This window comes from Pyricularia oryzae, chromosome 1 (genome assembly GCF_000002495.2).
Source record: "Pyricularia oryzae 70-15 chromosome 1, whole genome shotgun sequence".
In the NCBI taxonomy this organism is placed as follows: Eukaryota; Fungi; Ascomycota; class Sordariomycetes; order Magnaporthales; family Pyriculariaceae; genus Pyricularia; species Pyricularia oryzae.
The window spans coordinates 3305951-3322370 of NC_017844.1; the positions used below are offsets into that span (position 1 = coordinate 3305951).

Here is a 16420-nt window from a genome sequence, read left to right on the forward strand (position 1 = left end):
GTATGTGAGGTGGTGGTAGCAACCTGAAAGCCACCCTCTGTCTGCTTCAAGCGTAGCATCTATTAGTGTTAATTGATTTTCTGTTTTGGGCCTTTTCTTGGACGAAGGGGGCCGTTGAAGAAAAAAAGAAGAAACGGCAGGAACTTGTTGCGTAACTCCCCAAACAAAACCCACACCAAAGTTCAAACCAAGCGCGAGACGAAAGCTGCGCCAAATCAAGACGCCGGCAGAAGATGGAAGGAGCTTCCCAGCAATAGCTGACTCGGGATAGCCTGTCTCAGTGGACGAAATGAACCTTAAATCACCTGTTTCGAGCCTGGCAAAACGCGTCTGACTAACACGATCTCTCCCGCAACGAGTCAAGGCTGCGCTAAATAACAAAAGGCAACCTCCACTAGGTAGGTACCTACACCTAACTAGAACTAGTTGTAGCTGGAGACGAAACCCACTGACTGCAAGATCGCTCCAATCCAAACGCAGCCTTTGTTTTTTTTTTCTCTCCTGCAAAGTATTTTTATTGTTTTTCACTCCATTCCATGTTCACTTACCACTAATAATAAACCTCTTCTTACATCCGCAGCTCCTGTTACCGCCTTTCGACAAAGTGAAGGGAACCTTGTCTAACTTCGGTCATTTGTCGCAATATTTGCTCTCCCATGTCATCCGGCGTGGCCCCCCTATTGGGACGACTTAACGTTGTCCAAGGGATTTACATTTAATGTGCTCGTAAAATATGATGTTCGCCCGAACCACAGTTGTGGTCCTGGTGGTAGGGTTGTTACTTGCAGGCGGGAGACAAAATGCAATCGTCCATGGCAGATATGCAAGGTACCTACCTACCTCAGGTAGGTAGGTAGGCAAGCGTTATCTTGCCTTCCGTCTAACGGGCCGGAAAGCGACGGATTCTCTTGTTTGTTGTTTGATGGATGCGAGCAAAACTTCCGCCACTCCATGACCCAAGGCCTGGTCAAGGCTGAGATGCCCGCTCTCTGCTCGCTTGTGCACATACTCGGCCCGGTACCGATGTTCGATTCAGTTCATTATTTCCAGTGTTTCACTGTCAACAGCCCCCGGTTCGATCGAAGAAAAAAGCACAGAGAATTTACCAAAAATAAAATAAACAAGAGAGAGAATTATAACAAATACCAATACTCGACAAGGCATAGAAAGACCTGAGGGATACAGGGTGTAAAGAGAATGGGTAAGGTAGGTAGGTGAGGTAATAATAGTAAAAATGGATCGCCAGGCAACCATACATAATGAGCATGGTCGATTGATCCCAGATCGAGCTGCCCTTGCTTGCGAGACAAGATGGAATTGATCTGGAACTCGCGAATCAGGCCCATCTGAAGAAAGAAGAAAAGGGGAAAGGGGAACGTTGGAGAGGGAAACAACAAACAAAAAGGAATCATATTAATCAATAGCCCAACCCATATAGCTCCCCACCAGTGCCGCCATGGAAGAGCAAGAAGCTGATCAAGCTCATGTATGAGAACGCATAGAGCGGCCGAGGGCAGCCCTCGCGCGACGACCAATCACGACTTTGAGATTGACTCTATATTTATCTCCTAATTTACTAAAGAGTCGATTCCTGTCTCAGGAGCTATCTTGGCACAGTTGGAAATGTCAGTTTAATAATGTTTGCTGCACAAAGATAGGTTGTTTGTTGATGCCATTATCCAAGGCAGTGCACTTCCTTGGGAGACCCGATGAAAGATCCCCCCCATGGCCGGCTCAGGGATGTGAGAGACGCGAACCGACTTGCCGACACGAGCAAAAATAAAACTAAAACTGATTAATCCTCACTGCGATAATCTGGCAATTACGGGTACGTGGCCTCAAGTAAACACGTCCATTTGCTGAGATGGTGGTGTGAGTTTGAACCCTGATCCCTACACCTCCAATTGCAAAAGCTTACGAGTGATGTCGTTGGAAAAAATAATATATGGGTGGAACCCAGCAAACCCTGGTGCTTAATTCCTGCATGAGCCGGGTGGGTTTGCAAACAAGACGAGCAGGGGCTGTCTGCTTTTGCACAGATGCACCCACCCCCCGGTAAGGTACCGGCACCTGTGTTTAGCGGTTCCTCGAATCGAGCGAGTATCGGCGAGGTCTGGCAAGGTGCCAAGCGGCGCTTGCTGCAAATTCGCAATTCGGGCGCGGAGAGGGGGGGGGGGGTCGGATTCCACTTACGAAGTACGCACGAAGTACGGTGAGTGAGCACTGTATTCGGAGCAAAATATTTTTGGGGCACTCTTGATTTCACGCTTTGTGGAGCATGCTCCAGTTCGAGTCCGACCCTCAAGGCTTGCTCCGGCATACAATTTCAAGCACATGACCCGGGGAATATTTTTCGAGGTGCGCAAGGCATACTGCTCTGCGAAGCACATTTAGGGAACGTGCTTGTTGTTAGGTACCACGTACGTAGTACTTCGTAGGACCGATTTCCTCCTTCCGCATACGGATTATACTCCTATGTGTTCGCCAAGGGTAATAATTTATGATTGCTTGTGCCTCTGACGGGACTTGTGCGAGGTATTTATTGTCTACTGTACTTTGAAGTCCCGGGGGTGGGCCAAAAAGAAATTGCCCGGCCGGCAAATCCATTCTCAGTGCCGTGTTCGCGCACAGTTCGTGCTTGAGACTGCAATGCAAAATTTACCCTTTCAGGATATCCGTATGACACCACATTCTCCCGGTGGCTGCCATAATGGCAAAAAAAAAAAAAAAAAAAAAAACACCCTTACATATACCATCTACGATATAACACCTTGTGGAGTAGTTTAAAGCTGCCTTGTCTGCACTACTTGGTAGTGTTGGTGATCGTCAGGAACAGAAACTTGGATTAAAAACATGGTGGCCAAGAAAAAAAGAAGAAAGAAGAAGAAAAAAAGGAGGCAGAAACAAAAGCCCCAATTTGCGCTAGACTGCGAACACGCGGTTCGGCCCCTGCAATTAATACGCAGACAGAAAAGGAGGGCGAGCGGAATGTTGTACTTTACAGCTTGATATGAAAATTGGTTGGTGTAAGCTGTTCTGGTTCTGTCTTTCCTCAGTTGGGCATCCTTCGTACCACCAGCCCCGGCCCAACCGCGTTGTTGGAGACAGACTCCACCCTCTGACATAGAACTGGCTTCAGCTCCCAATCGGCTGATAAGACCAAGGGCCGGCGGCCTATCAAAATTGACTGCAGCTAAAATGTTAGCCTCGTGAGGACAAGCTTGCGAACAAGAGTGCCGAGGGGAGCCAAGGAGGAGAACAAAAAGAGAAGACGACAAAAGCAACCAATTGAAGCTGATGACCCGACATCGTCGTGTTGCTTGTACTGAGTTGCACATTTGAGCACGTCCCTGGTTCACGCCGCAATTTAGCACATCTACGAAGTACCTTGGTTACCTTACGTTACCAAGCCGAATAAGAGGTCAAGTAACCTGCCATACCAACCATCCCTAAGTACCCGTCTACAGAAGCACATTGTACACTAAGTCATATTGTACAGTAGTGGGTGCTATCGTGGATGCAAGGGACGGACAAAGAAAAAAAAGGGTACTTGTCACACCTGACAGCTCGAAATGCAACCAATCGCGTATGACGATCAAATGATGATCCAGAACAAATGCCGCGCAGGGTCGGCTCAGCCACAAGAGACCAAAAGACTAGACTAGACCTAGGACTAACCGAAATCATGGTACCGAAGTTGACTTGGTCGGTGCATAGCGAACCTGCTTGCTTCTTTCAGCTGCGGTGTAATCGTGGGGGCCGAATCTACGATCCTGTCACTGCGTCACCGTCACCACAGCCTTATTTCGAGCCTGCCCTGAACCCGGGTCATACGGGTGCGTCGATCTCGAACAGGGGTGGAAAGGGCACGTCTGTTCATCCATCCCTTCGCTTTTCACTCTTCCCCCTCTTGGTATAACATACTCCGTACTTTTTTTTCATCTGCTCTATATATTTTCTTAAAGTGGCTGCATAGGACCTGAATAGGGCCTAGTCTGGTAGCAAATCGTTCCATTCTGCTCCCACCTTCCTCAGCTCGCGACCAAGATTTGATGCACGCTGCAGCCGTCCTCGTCCGATGTTGCCTAGTTGCTGGTTTGTATTTCGATGTTTCTTCCTTTGGTCTGATGTTTTTTTTTCTCTTCCTGCGAACCATTGTTTCTTGGGCAGAAGCACGTTCGCGCCACTCACGCCCCTTTTCTTTTTTTTTTTCCAACACGGAAACTTACCGGAACACACCTTTCCCATCCCATCCGAGTCTGGGTTTCTTATGCGGTACTGCGTATGGGTTTTGGTGCGTGTGTCCTCTCTTTTTCTTTCTCTGTTTTCCTTCTCTCGTTGTCTCTCACTTTTTTTTTCATCCCACCTGTGCTTCCAGTATCACACAAATCTGCTTGTCCCGAACCCGCCACAGCCATGCATGATTCTGGACCATGTTTCCTGCAAGTCTTCTCGCATCTATTGCTTCATTTAACCATCGAAACAAATTATCATCTTTCTTGCAACCCAATGACCACGCGGAATGCTTTCACGGAACTTTCCGCCCCGGAAACCCGCACTGCTATTTTTCCTATGTCACTGAAGCATAAACTTCGCCTGGCAAACTCGGTCTCCTGCTTTTGTAATTCGCTTGACGCACAGCGTTAACGACGCTTGCCTGTCCGAAAACAAAAAAAATCGCGGGGAAACCAATATTATGTAGCCTCACTTACACTTGTTGGTCGTACCTTTATCGGACGTATATCGGGATTTGAGGGATACTCGCTCGATTTCCCCATGACTCCCAGGCTTGCCAATATGGATGGGATTGTCTCCATCCGCATCCGGATTGTGTGCTGGTTTTAGGACTGTGGCATGTTTTGTCGTTATGCACCTGGTGCATGTTGTGTATAACATGTTCACTCGTCTGATAGAGTCATGATTTCATATTTTCAAGATACCAAAAACGGTATAAGTTGACTGAGCAGGCTTGGAGTGCTGTAGTAGGTAAATGGATTGTATTAATCCTGCGTGTCAGGCATCGTATTCGGGAAAATGTTTTCCTTTGCACGGCTGCGGCAGTGTGCCACCAGGCCCACGAATATGGACGTTGATAGCATAGGTAATATCAACAAGCTTTATGTACTTATCATGTGGCAAACCTAGAGCCTTCCAGAAAGCTGCTTGCTTCTAACAAGTCTCCGCCCCGGCCGACCAGGACAACATCGGTTGTATTGGGGGACATATAAGCCCTTCATTGCCAGGTGAAATGTGTTGCGCTTAAAACACCGTCAAAAACGAGAGCTCCCGCCAATGACTAATCCTAGTGACTTCGGTAATATAGCCTGCAACAAAATGTGTAACATCTTGCTGGGAATCGGGCTTTGACTGTTCCAGTTATCACGATGCACCGAGAAATATGCGCCAACTGATGTTTATTACTTCGTCCTTTACGGTGAGCTTTGGTGAAATGCCCGTTGTTTGTTTGATATTCACATGCCAATTAGCCCCTCGCTACGAATTTGACTTCTTCAGCCTAGATTGACGCAGAAAGAGTCACATCCAAAAACCCAAAGACCATTGCTCCGCCGTGAGAAGGCTGTCCAATTTCACCAAGGTTACGTTCGGGATGCCTACATCCTACGAGCAGTAAAGAGCACGGCTTCTGACGCGAGCAGCGACGTGAGACCAGGGACGACGATAATGGGCCTATCTGCTCACGGAAGTCTTTCCTCCCTTCGGGCAAGAATACCACTCTTTGCCTCTTTTCAATCGGTCTGCTCGCGGTCGGGAGCCATTTCGGAACTTATCGAGGCTGCATGCTGTCGTGCCCCCCATCCGATGCAGCTGTTTTCTGGAAACACCCGCTCGCCAAGGGTGCGTATCGGGCCGTGACTTTTCTCGGCTACCGTAAATTCACGTGGCGCATGCAAGGAGACTAATGCATCATTTTCTTCTCATATTATACCGGCACCTACCTCTGGACAAAGAAAGAACCATCATCAATTAGAGTGTCTTGTGGCTGACAGGCGTGGAAGGCCTGCTGAGATTGGTCTATCGTGCCGGTGGCTTTAAGTGGCTTTTGTTGAGCAAGCTCCGTACGACCAATTCCAAAATTAATGAACAAGAAACATCACCAGCTGACGCGCTTGTTCGTAAAGTCCACTCTGAGGTGGCCCTGGATTGGGCCCGGAGGGTGAAACAATGTATAACGCTCCGTATATATGCCACATTTGTATGGTTGTACATGGGAATAATACATGGTAAGTATCTCATCACCATGCAGGCCTCGGACTCGTGAGGTCGCGTCCGTTGCCTACACGGCAGAGATCCTTGCTCGGGGTCCCTGGCACGACGGTGGCGGAACCTGACCGCTGTAGCAGTCTGGAATAGCTTTTCCAGAGCACGATACTGTGGCCGCAAAGAGTACCCAACCCCCGATAGGCGACTCATCATGCGACTCGTCCAAGTTCTGCTCCCTCAACTGTCGTTGCCATATTTCCCTCCAACTACCTCGCGCGAGTGAAGGTAGCTTAACGCTTAACCCAAGCAGGCATCTTCCTAGCCTTGACGTGACCGGGCTTCTTTCTCTCGACCATCCTCGGGTCACGGGTCACACAACCGGCTACATAGCAATATAGTTAGCAAATGATGGACAAATAGAGCGTGTGAATCTGAGCATATTTACCTCTCCGCAATGCCGGCTTGAGAGCGGGCTCGTGAGCCATCAAAGCTTTGGCGACCGCCAGCGTCATCGCCTCTGCCTGACCAGTCGGGCCGCCGCCCTCCACCAATGCCCAAACGTTATACTTGTCCAGCCTCTGAGAAGCCCGCAGGGCCCAGATGGCGCTCTCGCGGTCATGAACACGACCGAAAGCCTCCGCCAAGCTCTTGCCGTTGATAATAATCTCTCCTGAACCCTCAACGACCCAGGCACGAGCAACCGACGTCTTCCTCCTGCCGGTACCCAGGGCTCGACCGAACTTGTCGATGGGAATGGTGCGAACGGCGTTTCCGTGTGCGTTGATATCACGCTTGAACGGGTGTAGAGCCTGGACGACCTCTTCGCTTTTCAGGTCCGGGTGGATCTTGTGCAGATGCTTCGCCATGGCGATACATTCACTGTAGTGGCTGGCGCGCACCGCCTCACCGCAAAATGCGCGGTAGTCCTGGAACTTTCGCCATGCTACGCGTGGGACCTTGTCGGGGGGTGCGTGAGGAACGTGTTGGAAGCGGCGGTACAGGTTCTGGATCTTGATGAAGTCGTCATTGAACCTTGCTGAAAGGGTGAAGTAGGATGGTGACACAGGGAGAGGACGGGCATGCGTAATCATTGCTATTCCTTTGGTAGCCGCATCTGCTGGGTTCATTGGTTCCGCCTGGGTCGATGATGCTCGAATCGTGGCTCGTGCCGGCGTAATGCTGAGGGCCTGGAGGCCCTTTTCAAGAGACTGCCATTGTATCCTTCGTGTTCTAGTGCAGCCTCTTAACAAGGCCAGACCGGCCCTTGGAGTGGTCATTATTGCGATCCGACTAGCAATGACCCTCAGGGCATCGCTGTGCGGAGTAGAGGTATGGTGTGTCGGTTGTACCGTCGTCCGCGTCGAACTTCAATCCAATGCGAAATTTGGAGCTTAGGCACTTGGAGCATGCATGTCGGCGTTGGAGATTTTTTGAGCCAAGCTACACGTGACGCAGGTGGAGCTTGGGAAACAATGACACCTGGTGCAGGGTAGGCATACCTTGAAGCTAATGCAGCTACGCAACCAAGCGAGATACTCGAAGCCCCATTAAAATTTGGTTGCTGGACAACGGTTATGCCCCACAGAAGGTCCTCGTTCCCAAGAGGAGCAGAGCAGACCCCTCGGAGAGGACCGAGCGCCCGCGACTGCCCCTCATCGATCCTGGACGCATATTTCAGTTTTTCTTTGCCGCAGGAAAAAAAAAGCAAAACGTTTCTCTGTGACAACCACATTTTCTCAAGCTCACGTTCTTGGTAGCACAACATCGCAACCATGTCTTTCGGAAAGCTTTACACCTACGAGGTATGTCTACTACCCCGGAGCCACTAATTTGACTAATGCGCAGTTTGCGCTAATCGTTTCTCGCGCAACAGAAAAACCCGAGGTCGACTGCGATCCTCGCGGTTGCAAAGGCCAACGACACTCCCCTCGAGGTTGTCAACGTCGACCAGGAGAAGAACATTCCTGCCGACTACACCAGCATCAACAAGCTGGGCAAGGTCCCTACCTTTGTTGGCGCTGATGGCTACGTTCTCTACGAGTGCATTGCCATTGCTGTCTACGGTATGTCACTTTGATGCTGATTCCGTCTTTCTCACGATGACTCAAACTTCTCTTCTCTGTTGCTCCTCCTACATGATGATCTAGACAATCATTTACAGTTATCCCTGGCTGAATAACTTTATGTGTTGACTTACTCTAACTTCTGATCCTTTGGCCTACCTTTTGCATTTGCAATTATCGAATAACGCCTACACTTGAACTTGGGATCACAGTAGCTGACGTATTCACAGTGACCTCGCAGAACGAGAAGACCACCCTCTTGGGCAAGACTAAGCAGGAGTAAGTACCCAACTGCCTCGGACTTCGGTTGATGGCCCCGGGAACATCTAGCTAACCGGAAAAAGCTATGCCTCTATCCTCAAGTGGATGTCTTTCTTCAACCAGGAGATCCTCCCCCACATGGGTGCCTGGTACCGCCCTCTCCTGGGCAAGGACCAGTACAACAAGAAGTCTGTTGAGGACGCTTCCAAGCGTGCCCTCAAGGCCATCTCTGTCGTTGAAGAGTACCTGAGGGACAACACCTTCCTTGTTGGCGAGCGCATCACCCTGGCCGATCTGTTCTCCGTTGGCATCATCGCCCGCGGCTTCGAGTTCTTCTTTGACACCAAGTGGCGCCAGGAGTACCCCAATGTTACCAGGTGGTACACCACCGTCTACGACCAGCCCATCTACTCGGCTGTTGCCCCCAAGCTGGAGCTCCTGGAGACTCCTGCCCTCACCAACACTCCCCCTAAGAAGGCCGAGCAGCCCAAGAAGGAGGCCAAGCCTGCTGCCGCCCCCGCCGCTGCTGCCGAGGAGGACGATGAGCCCAAGCCCCAGCCCAAGCCCAAGCACCCCTGTGACCTCCTGCCCAAGGCCGCCGTTCCTATTGATGAGTGGAAGCGCCAATACTCCAACAACCCTGTGCCCCAGGCCATGGAGTGGTTCTGGAAGAACATGGACCTTACCAAGGATTACTCCATTTGGAAGGTCGAGTACAAGTATAACAACGAGCTGGGCGTTCCTTTCATGTCTTGCAACCTGATCGGTGGCTTCGAGCAGCGCCTTGAGGGCTCTCGCAAGCAGCTCATGGGCTCTGCCTCCGTCTACGGTGACGGCCACGGATCCTTTATCCAGGGTGCCTTCGTCATTCGTGGACAGGAGCACGAGCCCGTCTTCAACGTCGCCCCCGACTGGGAGTCGTACACCTTCACCAAGTTGGATCCCAACAACGAGGAGGACCGCAAATACGTCAGGGACGAGTGGGAGTGGGAGCGCACCGTCGTCAAGGACGGCAAGGAGTACCCACACTACGATGGCAAGGTCTTCAAGTGAAGTGACAAAGTGGTCACCTCACTACTGATAGACATCTAAACTGCAAAAAACAACAAAACAAGACAAAAAAATGGTTATGGATGGGAAAAGGGCAAATATGGTAGCAATGGACAAAATGACTTTGGGAGGGAAGGGTTCCGCCCAAGTCTGGATGGGATGGGTAATTACGGCAAGGGAATGAGTTCACGATCGAGGGATATCCGCGATGATGGTACGACAAAATCATGATCAAGCACGGCATTTTCGTGTGGCAGATGTGGTGTAAGGGCATACTAGCGTTGTTATCATTTTCGGTAGATACCTTTGCTATGTCACGATCTTTCGCCAACAGAGTAATCAGTGATGCAGTCCCCAGTGATGATGTTTTCTGTTTTCAAATTCTAATGAGTTCTTCCTCAAGTCCTTGTGAGAAATGGTACACCTAATTCTTGCGAGCATGCAAGCAACGTCTTCAAGGTAAATGATAGCATCCCCGCTTGTATCAACCACTCCAGATGACGGCTCTTGCAGTACACTCGATCTCTCAGCCTCAAGGTTCAAGTCTTCGGAGCGGTAAGCCCAGTGCATATCGTTGCATCCGCCCAAAAAACAAAGAAAATATGGGTAGACGATGGAAATGTCCTAGAAACAATAGCTCCCCTCGTATTAACCTTTAATGCGAAAGAGGGTTGAACGAGACTGAAATTCCAGAATTACTTTCTCGGCCCACTCCTTCACTGCATGACAAAAGGTGTGGCACGCATATAACTACTGACATTCCTCTGGAAGCTGAGCTCGTTGAGGTAGTCGTGAACCTGGGGTAGAACCTCGGGGGATTCATTGAGGTCGCCGACAAACTCGGGCACGCGGACGAGGTTGTGCGGCTCGCTACGAGCCTTCTCGGTTGAGTCGTCGACGAGGATGGTGTTGCTCTGGTCCCAGCGCTCGCCCTGGGCAATGCCGGGATGCGAGGCGGCAACGTCTGGATCCACCCACAGTCGGGTGAGCCGCTTGTAGACCTGGACGCGCTGAGCGTAGTCGTGGCTGCTGAGCCCAAACCTGTCCCTGCCCCAGATGGCGACGAGACGGTCCCGCTGCTCCTTGTCCTTGATCAGGTTGTCGATCATGGCGCCGACGTTGGCTGGTTGGGCCGAGGACCAGACGGCGACCCAGAAGCGCGAGAGGAGGTAGTTGAGGAAGGTCAGAGCGTGCGGTCGGGCGACGAAGGCCTGTGGATTCCGGGAAGGGCGGAAGAGGAGGGTGCCGTTGAGGTCCAGGACGATCAATATCGGCTTGGGGCTTTCGAGGCGGATTGGCTTCTCGGAAGCGAGATTCAGGTACTCCGGGGTGGGATTTGGGACACCGCCCGATGCGGCCGAGGGCGGCAGAGTTATCTTCTGCTGGTCATGTTTGCCATGGTTCTTCTGTCTCCTTTCATTTCTCGTTGAAATGGGCGTCTGGTGTGAGCCTCCACGGCCTCGGGGTAATCCCCGAGGGAGTTGCTGTGTGAAAGGAGGTGCCAGTGGGTTGAAACCAAGAGTTCCAAAGTTGCCCGTCGGTGGGTTGAGTCCTGGAAATGGGCTGGAGGCGTCCGTAGGAAACCCGTTCTGATCAACCTCAAAGTTTCCCCCACCCATACGCAACGTGCCATTGTTCCAAGCCGAGGCTGGATAAGGCTGAGCGGACTCTGAGAGAGCTGAGCCTTGGGAGGATGTCCCATGAGGTCCAGTAGAGTCGGCCTGCATTTGTGAAGGCATGGCGGCGGCGGCGGCGGCAACTCTTTTCCTTTGTTTCTTTGAGAGTTTTCCCACCTTGGATTTAGATTTCCCGCCAATGAAGGCTCCGACGGAAACACAAGCAGCAGGTTGGCTGTGAGCATTTGCCTCCTTTTTGGCCTTGGACTTGGCCATCTGATTGGCCTTCTTTTTCTTTCCTTTGCCCCGACCCTTTACCCCTGCCTCAGTCTCTGCCTTGGGATGCACAACGGGCGGATACAGCTCCGGCGCCCGTCTATTAACTGTAGCGAAGATGAACCCAGTTACTGGGCGGGTGTGGGCTAGGTGAACGGCCGGTACAGTAGCCTTTACGTAAGGTAAAAAGCCGTGAGGAGAACGACCTAGGCGCCTGGCCCAGGCACTTGCCGGTATTGTACTATGGAGCGTTGCAAACTTGCAAATCCCCACATATCGCATCTATTATCTTGTGCCTGCTCGCGATGGAGTGAGACTGGGTAAATAGATCGGGGTCAAGTGGCCTGAAGACTGAGAAGAATCTGAGCTTGGTTCAGGAATTAGGAGGCATCCACAGCAGCTGGCGAGTGGGATCCAGGCAACCGGAAACGATGAGAGGGGGGAAATGTTTTGAAGAGGCGCCAGAACAACTCACCAGTTGTCTAATGCTAGAATTAGTCTTGAATGTTCTATGTATGCCTGGTGACCACTTGAATTGACCCTGACCTGGTCTAAAGAGGGGTACGGGTCTTGAGAAACAATTGAGGTCAAAATCATATAAGCAGATTAAAAGCAGGATTAAAAAAGGCTTCAGCGAGCGCAGGCAGAATTCAATCGTAAAATCTGGAAAGCGCTTCTTCTCTGCTCGGAGATTGTTTAGTGCGCGTTAACAATGCCCGATAAAGTGAATAAATTGCAGCTGTGCCAAGCAAACGTAGGTACATGAATTTCTGGGGGACACGTGAGAGAGCAACTAATTTTTACTGTACCACTCACTAAGGTTGTTTGGCCGGCCATATTCCCCTCCCCCATATCACCCTCCAACAAGATATTTCCGCCAGCATAATTCTACACCTTTCGAAACCAAACCAGGCCTGAATTTATAATGTTTACTGCCAAAATTTACTACTAGATGCGAGAGCAGGGAGGGTTAGGCAAAGAAAAGACGAGCGTTATCGAAGGGTTGGAGTGTCCGCAGGAGCGAGGTTTCGCCCCACTTCACAGTGCAAATAGTGTGAAACCTATTAATTCTTTTGTCGACATTTTCTCAACCATTAAAATCTCATCACTGAGGTAGTTAGTTACCAGCCATACATCGCCGACGTGCGTCATCAACACAGCAAACACATTACGATCCGTCATGGAACTCTCAGGGCGCAAAAGAAAGGCCGCCTTTGACCCCGAACGAAGGGTCAAGGTGAGGAGGCGCGATGTTGAAAAAGCAGATGCTTGGGAGCCCCCATCAGAAGATGAACAGGTATGTACAGTGTCTTGTGCTTGAGTTGATTGATGTCAGGACAAGTCGCTGATCCAAATCACAGGACGCTCGCTCCTCTTCGCCCGCAGAGGAATCTGATCAGGGCCAGGAGGAGGATGATGTCGACGAGGAAGATGAGGAGGAATCAGGCGCTTCAGAGCCTGAAGATGACCGCGAGGCTCAGTTATCATTTGGGGCTCGGCTACGTCTAAGTCAAAAAAGGCAAAAACCCAAGCCGAAAGGCTCAACCGAGCAAGACCCCTCTGATGCTCAGGAGCCATCCTGGAGAGGTCGGGAGGCTCGACAGGGCAACGCCAAGACGGTGTCCAAGGCAGCCGCCTCCGCCTCCGCGCCGGGCCGCAAAACCAAGAGCGCGCCCGAGGAAATGTCCTCCAAGCGGCCCGTATCCCGATACCGCGAGGTGGTCAAGCCGCCGCCCAACGCGCGACCGAAGCCGCGCGACGTGCGGTTCGAGCAGGAGCTGACGGGCGAGGACTACCAGCGGTTCCGCCGCAACTACGCCTTCCTGGACGAGTACCGGAACGACGAGATGGCCAAGCTGCGGGAGATAATTGCGCGGAAGAAGGGCGTCACGCCCGCAGATCGCGAGGACGCCAAGCTGAAGCTGCGCAAGATGGAGGACGAGAAGCGCTCGCAGGATCGCAAGGACCGCGAGCATGAGCTGATGCGCGAGCACAAGAAGAAGGAGAAGGAGCTCGTCAAGCAGGGCAAGAAGCCCTTCTTCCTGAAGAAGTCTGAGCAGAAGAAGCTGTTGCTCATGGACAAGTATGCGGGAATGAGCAAGGGCCAGGTCGACAAGGCCATCGAGAAGAAGAGGAAGAAGGTTGCTGGCAAGGAGAAGAAGCAGTTACCGTTTGCAAGGAGGGCAATGGAATAGATGCTTGCAAGAAGTTTGGCGAATTTGTTTGGTCTTCATTCAAGATGAGCGAGTAGTTGCCTACACAAATATACTACGCTTTGAAACCTTTGAAGGCCCTGCCTTTGGGTTCATTATGACAAGTCGCTATGGTTACACTCTACGGTGGATGCGCTTCCTTGCTAGTGATTGCGATCCTTAAATTGTAATCATCCCACACAGGCTCTTATGCTATCTAAAGGGTCCAAGTATAATAGTACATACAGTGTACATGAGTGGTATCTTCGCCGCGATTATTTTACATTTTGCATGATTTTAAGCCCCCCGTCCTAGTCGAAACAGTACAACGCCTTCAACACTGCATTACCCCAACTCAGACTTCAGGCACAAGCCCGGATTTCTTGACGCTCTTGGTGAACATCTCCCGGCACCTCACCTTGCTCCCAAGCCTGGCACACAAAAGAAATGCTCCACTCAGTTTCCGATGAAGACTGTAAGTCTCCTCCGGCGGAGGCGCGAGGCGCTCCTTGATCATGACGGGGATGAAGCTCTTGACCCGCTCGGTGATTGTCTGGTCGCGGAAGTCGTACAACTCCGGCGCGGACTCGAGGAAAGGCTCGGCAAGAGTCAGCACCGACTGCGTGTGCGCGTCCAGCATCACCCTGCTCTCATGGCCCGTCAGGTACCCGAGCTCTTCGGACAAGACGCGCACGCCTTCCCGGTCGCCCTTGGACGCCGCGTACAGCAGCCTGACGTACAGAGACACGAACCGCTCCGGGTACTCGCGCGAGGCGCCAAAGTCGAGCAGCTCGAGGCGGCCCGTCTCGGCGTTGTACAGGAAGTTGGTCCAGTTGGGGTCCGTCTGCATGAAGCGGAACTCGGTTATCTCGCGCAGGCACAGCCGCAGAATGTGGGTCCCGATGCGGTCGCGCTGCTCCTGGGTGAAGGAATGAATGCCCCGCGTGACGCCGATGCCGTGCATAAACTCCATCGTCAGCACCTGTTTCCCCGAGGCAGCGGGGAAAACCCGCGGCACGGCAAACACAGCATCTTCGTCCCCAGCGAGCAGCGTGCGGTAGCGCTGGGCGCACTCGGCCTCGCGCTCATAGTCGCACTCCCAGGCAAGCTCCGTGCGCGCGTTGGCGATGGTCTTGTCGAGGTACAGCCCCTTTGGTAGTAGCTTCGTCGCGGCTAGCAGCATCGCCAAGTTGTCCAGGTCCGAGTTAATGCTGTCGGCCACGCCAGGGAATTGGATCTTGACTGCCACCTCCACAGGCATGCTACCCTCCTCCTGCGGTTTGAGAGTCGCACGGTGAACCTGACCTATCGAGGCGGCAGCGATGGGCTTCTCTTCAAAGGTCTCAAAAAGGTCTCTCCACTCAGAACCAAGGTTTGTGGCCAGCACTCGGTCGCGCTGCCATGCGGGCATGTAGTCCGCCCTGTCCTGCACGCGCTGCAGCACCTCTCGGATCGGACCCGGGAGCATCTTGGCGTCTTGGAACGAGAGCATCTGGCCCATCTTGAGAGCAGCTCCGCGCATGCGCGACAGTTTGGATACCAAGCGCTCCATATTGGCGGGGCTCAGCATTGCTGAAGTTCCAGACGTGCCGCCACCGAAGCCGCGGCTTATGGACTCAGTCAGTGCGCCCCCCAGCATGCCGGCCGCGAGACCACCATAGTTCCAGATGCGGCTGAGCCGGGTGGCGGGCACTTTTGACTCACGGAGCTGGTAGCCGGAGGCTGCCGGAGCCGAGTCTTGTACCACATTTTCAGCGGCGGGTGATGATTTCGGGGTGGATACGGGCGGAGGTGTAAATGTGACCGGATCAGCAGCATACGCCTTCGTTGTGCTTCTCATTTCCGACGCTTCTGGGCTTTGCAGTGGTTTGTTCGTTAGTTCGGACTCCCTCTTAGGCTCCTCTGCCGCCAAGCTTTCGAACCGGGTGCTCTCGGAAGCCTTTGCGCCCTCCTTAGTGTCTGTGATCCTAGTAGCGTCCTTCGTCGCACCATTGTCCACATCTGCATCTGACTTTAGAGATTCGAGTATTTTGGATCCCCTTGATGTCTGGAATATGTTGATATTAATGCCTTCCGGCATCCCCTCCGCGGTAGTTGCATCCACCTCCCCCAGCTTCGCCGGCGCGGACTCGAAAAGGGACCTCCTGGGGGTTCTGGGTGCTAAAGCAAAGAGGCCATCACGGGTCGCCCATGGCGCGACTGGTCTATCTCGACCCAATACAGCGGCAGCACCGCCTGCATCCTGTCCGGCATCCGAACTGGGCTGAACACGCGCCGCAGTTTCTGCCGCTTTGGGGATAGGCGCCCGGGCCGCATTGTCGGTCGTTGCCGGTGCCGTGGTGACTGTTTGGGCTTTGGCTGGCTCGGATGCCGAGGCGGAGGTTGAGGGAGCTGCGGTCGTCGGACGTGTGGTCAAGCTCGAGCTCTTGCCGAAGCGATTGATCTGCCTGGCACGGAGGGCGACATGCTTCGACGCCACCGAGCGCGAGGCGCTGGCGATGGCGGCGAGGTCGAGAACAATGTCGGCGAGCCTCATCGCAAAGGAAGCGCTTCGGGGGGTTACCGTGATAGGACCAATGTCATTGTTTGTTTGGCCTGATGGTGGTGGTGGTGGTGGTGGTGGGGTGTAAACAATAAAGTAAAAAAAAAAAAAAAAAAAAAAAAAAAGCTTGCTTGGCTTAAGTTGTATTGTCTGCAATGGGCTCGGAGTCAAAAACGTGGGACGGAGCTTCAAGCTTGC

General features: G+C 52.4%; 6 protein-coding genes across 6 annotated transcripts; 2 read left to right on the top strand and 4 right to left on the bottom strand.

The window, feature by feature from the left end:
- Positions 1 to 3990: 3990 nt before the first annotated feature.
- MGG_16216 (uncharacterized protein) lies at positions 3991 to 4896 on the bottom strand (the record flags this gene model as incomplete). Its single annotated transcript, XM_003709626.1, has 3 exons — positions 3991 to 4085; positions 4240 to 4278; positions 4713 to 4896. The coding sequence occupies 3 exons, from the start codon at positions 4894 to 4896 to the stop codon at positions 3991 to 3993; spliced, it is 318 nt and encodes a 105-aa protein (XP_003709674.1).
- Positions 4897 to 5945: 1049 nt separating this feature from the next.
- On the bottom strand, positions 5946 to 7632 carry MGG_06935 (40S ribosomal protein S9). Its single transcript, XM_003709627.1, has 2 exons — positions 6668 to 7632; positions 5946 to 6604 (listed from the first exon to the last, which is right to left on the bottom strand). The coding sequence occupies exons 1-2, from the start codon at positions 7497 to 7499 to the stop codon at positions 6513 to 6515; spliced, it is 924 nt and encodes a 307-aa protein (XP_003709675.1). The 5' UTR covers positions 7500 to 7632; the 3' UTR covers positions 5946 to 6512.
- Positions 7633 to 7994: 362 nt separating this feature from the next.
- Positions 7995 to 9599, top strand: MGG_06936 (elongation factor 1-gamma; the record flags this gene model as incomplete). The annotated part of the gene is made up of 4 exons (XM_003709628.1): positions 7995 to 8024; positions 8096 to 8285; positions 8516 to 8564; positions 8630 to 9599. 4 exons carry the CDS (start codon positions 7995 to 7997, stop codon positions 9597 to 9599), a joined length of 1239 nt encoding a protein of 412 aa, XP_003709676.1.
- A 255-nt stretch (positions 9600 to 9854) lies between these two features.
- MGG_06937 (NIF domain-containing protein) lies at positions 9855 to 12242 on the bottom strand. The gene is made up of 2 exons (XM_003709629.1): positions 11964 to 12242; positions 9855 to 11850 (listed from the first exon to the last, which is right to left on the bottom strand). Exon 2 carries the CDS (start codon positions 11768 to 11770, stop codon positions 10313 to 10315), a length of 1458 nt encoding a protein of 485 aa, XP_003709677.1. The 5' UTR covers positions 11771 to 11850; positions 11964 to 12242; the 3' UTR covers positions 9855 to 10312.
- A 130-nt stretch (positions 12243 to 12372) lies between these two features.
- MGG_06938 (rRNA biogenesis protein RRP36) lies at positions 12373 to 14024 on the top strand. Its single transcript, XM_003709630.1, has 2 exons — positions 12373 to 12785; positions 12850 to 14024. Exons 1-2 carry the CDS (start codon positions 12669 to 12671, stop codon positions 13681 to 13683), a joined length of 951 nt encoding a protein of 316 aa, XP_003709678.1. The 5' UTR covers positions 12373 to 12668; the 3' UTR covers positions 13684 to 14024.
- Positions 13760 to 16303, bottom strand: MGG_06939 (ABC1 protein). The gene has a single exon (XM_003709631.1). The coding sequence runs from the start codon at positions 16214 to 16216 to the stop codon at positions 14036 to 14038; it is 2181 nt and encodes a 726-aa protein (XP_003709679.1). The 5' UTR covers positions 16217 to 16303; the 3' UTR covers positions 13760 to 14035.
- Positions 16304 to 16420: the final 117 nt, after the last annotated feature.